At 50.9% G+C, this 12,075-nt stretch overlaps 1 protein-coding gene across 1 annotated transcript in view; it reads right to left on the bottom strand.

Moving 5' to 3' along the window:
- LOC144119265 (uncharacterized) overlaps positions 1-11,758 on the bottom strand; it is a 59,628-nt gene extending 47,870 nt beyond the window's left edge. Inside the window, exon 1 of the mRNA XM_077651934.1 lies at positions 11,641-11,758. Coding sequence (XP_077508060.1) covers positions 11,641-11,728 — 88 coding nt within the window. The 5' untranslated portion in view covers positions 11,729-11,758. The remainder of the gene's footprint in view (positions 1-11,640) is intronic.
- Between the last annotated feature and the right edge of the window lie 317 nt (positions 11,759-12,075).

The following is a 12,075-nucleotide window of genomic DNA, read 5'->3' as shown; positions in this document are numbered from 1 at the left end:
AACGAGAGCTTGGCAGTTAGTACAGGCAGGATGTTAAGATTTCTCCCAACTGATTGTTAATGTGAGGAAATTGTATGAACCGACCGATTGTAAACAGGAGTAGCACTTCTCTTGAGGAAGTGCTCACGCCTAGTGCTTTGTTGCGTTGTCGTGGCGTTTCCTAAAAGCTTTGTAAATAATTTTGTTAATATATTTTCAATGTAATAAATACCATGCAACAAAAAGATTTGGCCATGGCGTAGTAGTCTGAAGCAGCGGCAAGTGGATCTCATTTTTAGTGCCGCCATGGGTTCGGATCCCGCTCCCGCTGCTTTAAATTTTTTATTTCTTTACTGTCTTCTCCCAGTGCTGTACCGGCGTTCCGCTACAGTCAGGCTCTTATGCAGTCGCTCAAAATAAATCATTACTGAGGTCACTTGAAAAAAAAAAACAGACGGCTCGGTAAAATGCAGCATTTGGGCTTAATCACTAACTCCCCGAGTCTAGAGTGAACGATTCCTGTGGTTGCCATTTTAGTGCTCTAGCGCTTCCAATCCACCGAAAAGTGGTTGTGTGTCTCTCCGAAACCTGCTTCTAGCACGTCGACCACCTTGTTGGCGTGACGTTGTGACGTCACCACAAGCTTCCCGTCATATTGTGAGCAAACGTACTGCCCACCACGGCTGTTTAATTTAATGATTAGTCGCGAGACATTCCTCAGGAACGCCATAGGTCTCAGAAACCCCACCGATGGCAGCACCTGCCATCGCAGGGCAGCGGCGCATATCTTAACCGCTGCACCTCCGCGCCTGGAGTGGAATCAGGACTCTCAGGTAACTGTGAATATAGAGAATGACTGATTCTACAGCAGTACAAGTCTAAAATAATGCAATAACCCGCAAACTTATGTCACGTAATACATCAACCAAAGAAAGCACGTTCAGGCCAAGCAACAGCATAGAAAATTAAAATAAACCATGCGAAACAGGACTAATGGTGCTAGCGCACGATAATTCATGGTTAATCCTAAGCTAAACCGCCCGTAATTTTTTTTGCTTGCACGTCTACGCCTTACCCAAACACTGAGTATCAATTCATTACCATACCTGCTAGAAATATGGTTCGTAAAAAAAGGCGCGCCATTACGCGGTCACAGGTCTGTAGCGCCCCTCGCGCCGCGCTCGGCTCGCAGGCCATGGCACGCGGCGCCGGACAAGGAGGAGGAAGTTGGGCTAGGCCGCCGGAGCGCGAGCAGCGCAAATAAACAGTTCGAACCCCAACGCTGTCGGAGCTAATTTTTCCTCTCCTTAGCTCCAACAGATTTGGTGACCCAGCTTCGAACACGCAACCCCATCCTCCTCCATGGATTCCGCTTGCTCTTACGCCCTGCCTACTGGCGGCGACACGCCCCCGAACCCTTAGCCTCTTGGGGCTTCGGTGGCCACGTTCCAGCTAGTCAGCCTGCCGCCATTTTGGCACAATAGCCCCCGCGCCTGGCTCCTGCAGGTTGAGGCGCATTTCCAGCTGCGACGTATAACCAGCCAGGATACTAAGTTCCTCCACCTCGTGTCGTCCTTGCCTCCTAACGTCGATGAGGACTTAGTGGACGTCATCACCTCGCCGGACTCGGCTCGACCTTTCGACACGTTGAAGGCCGCTATCATCGACCGCAAGTCAGCGTCCGAGCGCAGCAAACTCCAGCAGCTCCTCAGCGCTACAAAGCTTGGTGACAGCCGCTCTTCGCAGCTCTTCCGTCGCATGCGCCAGCTTCTGGGAGACTCCGCTGCTCAGCATGACCCACTTCTGCGTGAGTTGTTCCTTCAGCGTCTTCCCCAACACATGATCCCATCCTCGCAGCTGCGGGTGATGTTTCATTAGACAAGCTCGCTGAACTCGCTGATCGTGTTGCGGTCTACTCACGGCTCCCCAATGTCTGCTCTGTGGGCAGTCCGCCTCCAACTACTGCCGCAGACTCAGTTTTCCGGCGTCGAATGTCGACTTGATGCTCTTGCCGGGCGGCTCGATGTCCTCGCGCCTTTGCCGCGCCGTTCTCCGCCGGGGCTCAGGCTACGCCGCCGCCAGCCACCTCGCCCTCGGCTGTCTGCTGGTGCCACCGTATTTTCAGCAGCTCTGCCCGCAAGTGCACACACCCGTGCTCCTGATCGGGAAACACTGTGACCGGCCACTGACAGCGGCAAGCGGTGCGGGTGGACGGCCCTGCCGCCTCTTTTACGTCTCGGAAAAGATTACTAGCACTCGTTTCCTGGTCGACACGGGAGCACAAATCAGCGTCTTAGCGGCCTCTTGGGCAGATCGCCGTCGCAACGAACAGACCTCCCCGCTCCAAGCGATCAACAACTCCCCCATTTGCACGTACGGCCCACGGTCCCTGACGCTTAACCTCGGATTGCGCCGCACGTTTCGCTGGATCTTCATTATAGTTGACGTCTCGCAAGCTGTTCTCGGCGCGGACTACCTCAGTTTCTTCAACCTAGCCGTCGACATGAAAGCTCATCGCCTCATAGACCTCAGCACGCACCTCTTCGTCAACGGCGTACTCTCCATCACTGTGGCGACGGGGCCTCGCGCTCTCGCCCTGTTTCGCCGTATGCGAAAGCGCTGGCTGATTTTCCCAACCTCACAAAGCCGCATACCAGAGAGTCACCGGTGAAGCACTCGATCACTATCCGCATCGTGACTTCGGGACCTCCGGTGTTTGCTCGCCCTAACTTTGCCCACCACACTGCGGCACCGCTTTCTTATACCGTAGTTCCAGAGAAAGTAGAAAATAGAAGAAGGTTAGACTACTGAACTACTCACAGTGCGAATAAAAAATTCCACACCAACGCCGCCAAGGGGCTTTGATCTGACAGTGGAATTTCGTAGAAGCATTTTTTGCGCTGCAGCCAATTCTGTGAAACCTCACTGAGCTGAAATCGGACTTCATTCCGGCAAAAAAGGCCCAAAACTTAGCCTTGCTAGGTATAACTTCTACGTGTTTTACTCTGCACTCTGATCATCCGACAGACTCGGGGCAGATAATGAAAGCGTAGACTGCGGTACCATGGTTCCGGTTGGACTGGCCTCCACCCGCATGTCCCGGCCAGTGGCCCCTTGTTAGCGTCCTATACAGGGTGTGCCAACAAATGCTTTAAACAGTTTTTAAAAATATGGCGTTTGAGTTAGAAGAGCGATTTTTTCAGCGGTTTAGTACATCGCGGCGACGGAGAAGCTGTGCTGCACCCGCGTTTCGTGTTCGCCTCGTGTACCTCCAGAGTGCAGAAACTACGTCTTCCCCGGGATCTTCACGCTATGAAGTAGCGCTTTAAAACAGTAATTCATACTCGGCTGCACACCTAAAAAATGTTAGCCCGGAGTATGGTTCGGGCCACCACCCTCACCCTCAGACAGTGCATTTTGTCCTCCCTCACCCTCACGTCATCATGTCTTCCCTCCATCGCCATCACCTCGCCACGTCTTTCCTCCGTCACCCTCGTCCTCAGGAATTTTCATTCACCCATCCTCCCTCACCCTCACCTCACCGAGTGAAATCCTCATGAGGTGCGGATGAGGCTGCCCTCATGAGGGTTCGCCCTCGTGAGGATGCCCATCTCTGGACCCAGCTGGCCGGTTGGCCTCCTGCTTTTCGCAACACGACGCCGATGTTGCCGCTGTAAGCGACCCTTACCACCATCGCGCTAAAAAGTGGATGACAAAGGAGAAGATAGCCTCGGCCGAAAACAAGAGTTTTCATCGATGAAGCTGCCAGCGTCCGTCTAGTGCGGACGTGGGATACATGGGCTCCATCGTCAGTCTTCGATTGCGGGTGATTCTAACTTCAGATCATCGTATAAAAAAAATCGCAAATCGGTTACGACAATGTAACGCGAGATTCAGCGATAGCTGTTTAGGCGTTTAGTGTTGGGGATATTTTGTGGTACAAAAGATACAGTGACCTCATATCGCACTGGTGTAATAGTCAAGTGATGCACCCTGCACTGGCAGGCGGCTATTCCAAATAGTGCCACCCGTAGGCTTATGGGACCCAGGCTGACCGGGATATAAGGTGAGTGCGTTAATGACCGATGGGTGCGTTAATGACATCCACCCGGTGGGAGGATGTCATTAACGTACCCTCCGGTTACGCCGACGGCGACGATGCGAAAGCCATGGACGGGCGCCTACCCTACCGCTGTAAAACACCAACGAGTTCCTTTCAATGCCTGAAACCGTATGATACAACCTGTGAGACGGTGAGTGCCGATTTGTCGGCATTGCGCCGGTGTCAATTTTCGTCTCCGCTTGGAGGGAGCCAAGCCTAAGGCCAGAGCAGCGGAGGCGTTCGTCCAAAGCCATGAGTACTACGGATTAACAGAGATGGACGCCAGTCACGAAACAACATCCAAGCAGCAGCAGCTGCTCTCACAGGACCTCCCGAAGGAATAAGAAAGCCACGGCTGGAACAATTGGTTCCGGCGAAACAACGATAAGGCGGCATGGTCTTCACCCGCAACGCCCACTCAATGGCTGCAAAAGAAAAACCCCATATACCTTCCTTTTCAGGAAAAACCAACGCTGTGTATTGTCAGACAGCAGTATAAATGGTGTGCACTCATTGTGAGGAAGACGCTTTTCGCCTCGAAGCATCTGTGCCTCGATAACAAGACTACAACGGTCGCCAGCTACGTCGCCTTACCGGAGGATGTTTATAAGGGTGCGATACACAATATCAGGCCGAAAGTGAGACATGACACTGTACTCCAAGGCGGCTCCTCACCGAAATATTAAATCCTGCGAATGCACCGACTGGGCAAGGCAGCATTGGCAGTGATCTCATTCGCCGGGCAGGAGGGTCCACTGACAGTCAACTATGGGTGTTCCCAGCTCCGCTCCTACATGTACAGGAAAGCGAAGGCGGCTTGCGTCAATTGCGGAATGCCAGGTCATCGAGTAGACGTGTACCCAAAACACAGGAATTCAGTTTGCCAGAACGGCGGAAAACTGAATTGCGCGCTATGCAAGGGCCCGCGCAAGGCCTACAAGGCCTATTCGAGGGACTGTAAGGACAAATTCTACAAGCCCGTGAACATTAATACCACTAACACGTCCTCGAAGGCGGCGGTGACAACAAAACCCGAGGAAGAAGGCAGGAGCAGTTCGCAAAGGAGGAAGCACCCTGCAGACAGACGGCGAGCGGCATCGGCATCAACCTCCTGCTCTCGCTTCATCTCTCGTGGCCGCGGTAGCGGTTCCAAGTGCAACGCGCGTCACGTGGAGGCGGGCAACGGATCCCATGGGGTGAAGAACCAGGCCAACGTCCTCGGGGCCCTAAAGCAGACGCACTCGGGCCAGTTACCGGGTCTCAAGGTGAGCTGGTAAGAGCGGTATTCCCTCTCTCTCTCCTCTACTTCCCCTCTCAATAACACAGAGTTGGCAGCTTTGAACAAAATAGAAATCCTAAAAATTAGCTGTGGTTTAAACTTTGTTTAACTCTGGTGAGAAGCGAACGCTTCCTTTGCATGGCACACTGAAGATGGGGCAGTCCGATGAGGCCATTGCCACCTGCCACGGTGGGGAGATTGTGATGACGCCAGTAGGTAACATGACCTGCCACGTGACACCACATGCATCTGTCACGTGACTGCACTGACGCTACCCTCTTGAAAACGTAGCGTAGTGAAGATTTCGCTTCAAAACGTACATCGCCAAACTCGCGACCCATCCTGTTCCTCATCGAAATCTCCAAAACCTAAATCATCCGCCTGCCCAGCTCACCGTCTGGTCGGTGGATACTATTCCAGACTTCCTACGCACCCGTGTCTTTCCCAGACGCACCGCAGTCACCGATCTACCCCCTAACCTCCGTCTCGCACCCATTCCATGTAACATATCCGCGCACACACACGCAGGGCGCCACCAAGCGTACGCATACAACCACAGGCCACCCTTGGAGACTATGGCGGTGGCCTACACAGACGCCCGCCTCATGGAAACCGCGGGCTCCACAGCATGCTTTTTCCTCTACCCTTCCCTCTCTACAACCAGCACTCACACAACCAGCTCGGCTCCCGGGACCTGAACCTGCAACGCGCCCTCTTCACTTTGGCTCAGGACCTGTTGAATGCCTGAGATAAAGAAAGAGCTTTCCCCTTCCCTACCCGGTAGGCCTTAGATGCCTCACTCACAGCATTGAGCCGAAGATCGGTGACCCTTCGGAAGATCCCTGGTTACATCGGCATTCCCAGCAGTGAGCTGGCTCACCAGGATGCCTACACTACTATACACCGGGCGCCGGGAATCCCATGGACGCGCCCACCGACGGTACACGCAGTCAGCGCTTACAAACTCACTGTCGACGAATACTACACGCAGCAAAATTTAGACAGCTGATTTAACACCGCTGCTCCCATCCTTACCGAATACAATTTAATCTCCTTCATACACCAGCCAAACTTCCTTCGTACCCGTACACTCCCACACATCAGTGCTCAAACTGTCCACATACATATGCAGATGAAGAAAACTGTCTTACACAGTGCCACTCAGCCTTCCAGTCCCCACCTAGTCTTTCCCCCCACACCCACCATGGCCCATCTGGCTGCCTCCCGGGACCTGAACCTGCAACGCGCCCTCTTCACCTTGGCTCAGGACCTGTTGAATGCCTAACATAAAGACTGTTTTAATAAACGTGTTCACCACACCACCACCCCAAAACCAAACGCAACCAGTAGTACCTAGTTACCAGCCAACCTTAGGTGAGATCTATCAACCAAATTATTCAAGAAATTAGAGGCTTTAAAGAGGAATTTCAAGCGTATCCGCATTATGCTAACACACAATTCCAAGACATTCGGGAGCAGATTGCTAACAACCGGCGATATATGGAGACAGCAATTTCCGCGCTTCGCAAGGAACAACAAGATAAAAGGCACAAGTCCAAATTCGCTCATACAATGCAAATGTACGAGCCGTCAGATACGAAATCGACATGCCAGTCGAAACTAGAATAAAGGTTTGGCACGCGAACTGCCCAGGATACAAGAGAAAGCAGGCGGTTCTCAATCTCCTCCTATCCCCCCGGCAGCTATCCTAATTTAAAAACCTATTGCCTATCAGACTCGGAGACTCCATAACATCATCAAGATCAGTAAACTGCTTATACACTGACGTACTGCACGACCCTCTCGAGAATATAGTGCACGGCTATGTCACTATTATCCCCCTCCAAAGAGCAGCTACAAGCACGTACGTATTGAATGTCTTGTATTGAATTGAATGTATTGAATGGAGTGATTGGAGGCAACATTAACGCACCGCAACCGTCATTGGGCTACCAGACGGCGACGCCTAAAGGTAGAAAACTGGAAAAAATAGCGACGCAAGTAGAGTTATATTTCCTCACTGATCCCACTTACCCTTCGGGACTGGACAACAGAGTTAGCAGGGATACGTGCCCAGACCTGACGTTCACCAAGAACACACGCAACCACATTTGGAAAAATACCGAACAGCACCTCGGAAGGGATCACTTCATCCTCTCCCTAGAAGTAAGCACGACTAAGTGCAAATAAAAATTAGAATTGCAAGAATTCCTAACTGAGAAAGATGGAGAGGCATCTACTGAAAACGCTATTTCAGATATAGAGGTTTGGGTGCAGGGTGAGATGGAGAGCTTGAAAACCTTCACCAAGAAAGTCCAGACGACGGAAGAGTGCCCCACGGTCGACATACACCTTCTGCATTTATGGGAAGCAAGACACTCATTGACGAAGGGGTGGAAAAGGCCGAGACTTAACAGAAAACTCAGGGCGAAGATAGAGGAAATCAACAGAAAAGCGGAAGCCTACGCCATCTTCCTGGCCAGACAGAACTGTAATTCACTCTGTGACCGTATTCAAGGAAAGTTAGGTGTGTCAAAGACTTGGAATCTCCTGCGATTTTTAATCGACCCTACAAGCAGCAAGTCAGCCACTCAAGACAGACTCACGAAGATCATACACACCACCACGCCTACTAACAACGACCTGGAAAACCATATACCCGTGCACGAACCCAGCTGTGGAACACCAGAACACTCTGGGCTTCCAAATCCGGGGCTAGACGCTCCAGTCACGAAAGAAGTAAGATCACAAATTGCGACCATGAGGACCAAATCCGGAGCTAGACTCTCCAGTCACGAAAGAAATAAAATCAGAAATTGCTACCATAAGTAAGAATGCAGCTCCAAGTCCAAATCGAATAAAAGCGAGGCTCCTATATGACATCAGCGACGTCAGCGTCACCTCATTGGTGGAATACTTCAACGATCAACATTGGGCTGCCGGAACATTACCGATATCCTCGAAAACTCACGAGGTTCGGTTCATTCTGAAGCCCGAGAAACCACTAAAATTGGATAACTCTAGAACGATATCGCTGACATCGCGTCTGGGCAAGCTCTTCGAGAGGGTCTTCAACACGAAACTCAGTATATACCTAGAAGGCAACTCACTTCTACTTAATAATCAATTCGATTTTCGCCCTCACCTCTCGACACATGATGCTTTCTTGCATTTGTATGAGGACCCCCTGGAGGAATTTCCCAGGTCGCAGACAAGAGCTATATTGGCGCTTGATTCAAAAAGAAGCTTGTGATAACATTTTTCATAAAAACAACCTGCAAGGCCTCGCGGATACCAACTGCTGCGCCAGAGCCTGCAACTCCATCAAATAATTTTTTATCTGCCAGGCAAGCCACCATTAACTCAGATGAAATGAAGTCGGACCCCATTACTTTGGGACCGCGAGGAATACTGCAAGGGGCGGTACTGTCACCCCTCTAGTTCAATTTGGCTATGAAAGACCTACCAGCCCTTCTGTCCACAATCTCGAGCATTAAGCCGCCGCGGTGGCTCAGTGGTTAAGGCTGCTAACTCAAAAAACACGGCTTCTATCCCGGCGGCGGTCTAATTTCGATGGAGAAGTTCTAGAGGCCCGTTTACTGTGCGATGTCAGTGCACATTAAAGAACACCAGGTGCCAAAATTTCCGGACCCCTTGAAACCCCCTAAACCAACCAACAATCCCGGGCTTCAAACGCACCTTGTATGCGGAAGATACTACTGGTACAACGCGTATATCGACTCCGAGATTGAGGAGCGCCTTCAGGCAGCAGCCGACATGGTGAACCTGTACGCCAGTGCTCACCGAAGAGTCGGAGCTGCTCATCCTCAAAAACCCGAGGAAACCACTACCGCAGAATATCACGGTGCTTATAGACAACCAACCAATTCAGCAACACACGGAAGTCACGATCCTAGGGAAATATATTCTTCAGGGACGACAGAACGCCACTACTTTGAAGGGGTTTTCTACGTGCACCGAACAAACCCTCCGAATGACACACAGTACATGGAATAAGCACTGTGACATGAAAAAAAGAGACCTCAAGCACTTGGAACAAGCTTTCGTGGTCTCGATATTAATGTACGACACGGCATTCCTTAATCTTTCCAAGACGGAACAGTGAAAAGCTGGAGACCCTGAGTAAGACATCCTACAAGGCAACGCTGGAGCTGCTTAACTCCAAGCCTACGGCAAAGCTCATGGCTCTAGGAGTGCATAATACCCTCGAATAGATGTGGAAGCACAACGGCTCTCACAACTCCACAGGCTCGCCCTCACAAAACCGGGCAGAGACCTGCTCGAAAAAGTCCACATAAGTCTGCCCTATACGGTAGATCAGAGGGAAGGTGTGCCTCGCGATGTCAGGAGACACATCAACGTGTACCCGATTCCAAGGAATAAGCATCTTTCACATAACAATAAAGATAAGAAATCAAAAGGAGCGACCGTGCAGAAGGCATGGGACGAAAAAACCCAACACTATATGTGGACGCAGCAAGGCCAAATGAGGGAGTAATGAACACCGTGGTCTGAACCCCTTCAGGACCGCTGGTCAACTGCGCCTCGGTGAAAACGTCTAACACGACTCACGCAGAAGAAGCAGCTGTTGCCTTAGCTGTAGCTGTGAGCCAAAAAGCCGTTGTCCTCACTGACTCACCGAACGCCTGTAGCAACCTCATTACGAGGTTGATTCAAAAGCAAGGGCTGTGATTTCGTACTAAGCATCCACCCTTCCAGACCTCAGTCATCTGGCTCCCCGGTCACCTGGAACTACCAGGAGGAGATGAAGCTGCTCACAGGAATGCCCGAGCTGTTCTATACCGGGCATCTCTCCCTGGCGACTATGCAGCGTGCTATGACTTAGTAGCCTCAACAACGTATGTTGACTATCCACGCCACTCAGAACAGCCGGCAAGCGTACCCAACGCCACATAAATCCCTTAATAAATCGAAAAAGAACACCCTTAGAAGATTACTAACAAACACATATTCAACACTACCTAGGTTACACCAGTGGTATTGCACACTATACTCTTCGCAGTGCGGGAACTGCGGAGAGGTAGCTAGCCTATACCACATGGTGTGGCATGTCAATTGAGTCCCAAAGATGACCCCATTCCAAACCCCTCGGAGGTTCAGTGGAAGCCATTCTGCTCAGCGATGACCCTGTCTACCAGCATTGGCTGCAGGCGAAGGCCAATGCGGCAGCGATAACCAGTGTACAGCAGGACTAGGCGGCACACCCAAATGCTCTAAGAAAATTCTGCGCCAGTAAAGAAGTTTTCAATCAATCAATTCATCGACTATTGATGTGAACGTCTGCAGCGGTTAAACGCAGCATTTAATGGTTGTATACGGCGATTTTTCTACTCGTTAAAGTCGCACAAACAGAACTTACAGCGTTTTCTCGGTTGCGTGGGAGTCCAAAAGCATTTACTCGCCGATGCACCTAAGTACGCATTTAATGGCTGCATTTTACCTTCTCCCCTTATTTCTGTTATTTTACCCTTTCCGCACCGCTCTCCTTCCGCCTTTATTATCCAAATTCTCTTCCCCACGCTGACTAACATGACAGCGTTTTTTAAACGCCGTCTAAATTCTGTTTTTTTTTTCATTAAAGGTCTTCTCCCTCTATTTCTCAAAAATCATGATAGGCTTTTTGTCTGACGAAGTGGCAGTGCCATACCAAGCCACGTAATCCTTGTACCTGTCGCCTTTTATATGTGCAAAGCTGATGCGCAGATCCTGATGCGTCGACAATATGTGCTCGCTGGATTGTTGCATTGCTTAAAAAAGTCTGGTGGTGACAATCCGTGATAGGAGTAGGTCACGTAGTTCGAACAGTCATGCTAGTCGTGCGTCTGTAGCTCGCTGTATAGTTTGTCGGCTAGGGCTCTGGCGTCGGTATACCAAAATAAATATTTGCTTACCACCCTGTACGGCAATTCGTTCTGGCAAGGTGTAAGTGACTTTGGCAAGATAGCAGCGTTTAGTAACCACCCACAGCACCTTTACGAACGGCGCGATAAAATATGGCTTGAATTCTTGTCATTCCACGTTCGGGGCAGGCGGATCTAACGTCTGGGAGGAAGGAATGGGTGAGCGGTCTCAACTCTTCAAAACCGGCCTGAACTAGTCCGGCTGGGCCCAGCAGACAACGCCGCAGCCACTGGAGTCCTGGACAGAGGGGCACCGCCCTCGACCAGCGGCAGTCCCTCTCTGACATTGCCAAATAAAGTCTCTTTCACTCTCTCTTTAACGTACTCCAACCACTTACCGTCCATCGCATTAGACTCGCAGCACTTTGCTAGAGAGATCACACTGCAGAAGAGGAGCCACTTGCACCAAATCGCCTGGCCTTCCATGCCACCGTCAGACCCGCAAATAGCCGCGACCGTTGCTCATTCACTGGGTTCACGAGATGGCCGGCTACCGTAGCGTCCATTACTCACGCGAGAGCCGCCAAGCGCCGCGTTCATCGCTCTTGGCGGACAATACAACACAAGCTCACTCTGCGCGGGCTCATTTCTCCTCCCATGTTTGCGCTGTGCGCGAATGCCAGCGCGATCGAGGAGAGTAATGACATATCACGCGCCTTATTAACTTGAACATAAGCAGGTGTGTTGGAGTCGACCTTATTTTTGCAAGAAACACTGCAGTTTTCATGAAAAAAAATCTCCAATTCAAAAGATGTCGAATATGTTGTTTTTGC

Source organism: Amblyomma americanum, chromosome 2, assembly GCF_052857255.1.
Source record: "Amblyomma americanum isolate KBUSLIRL-KWMA chromosome 2, ASM5285725v1, whole genome shotgun sequence".
In the NCBI taxonomy this organism is placed as follows: Eukaryota; Metazoa; Arthropoda; class Arachnida; order Ixodida; family Ixodidae; genus Amblyomma; species Amblyomma americanum.
The sequence above is the reverse complement of the archived record's forward strand: the minus strand, read 5'-3'. Positions and strand labels throughout refer to the sequence as shown.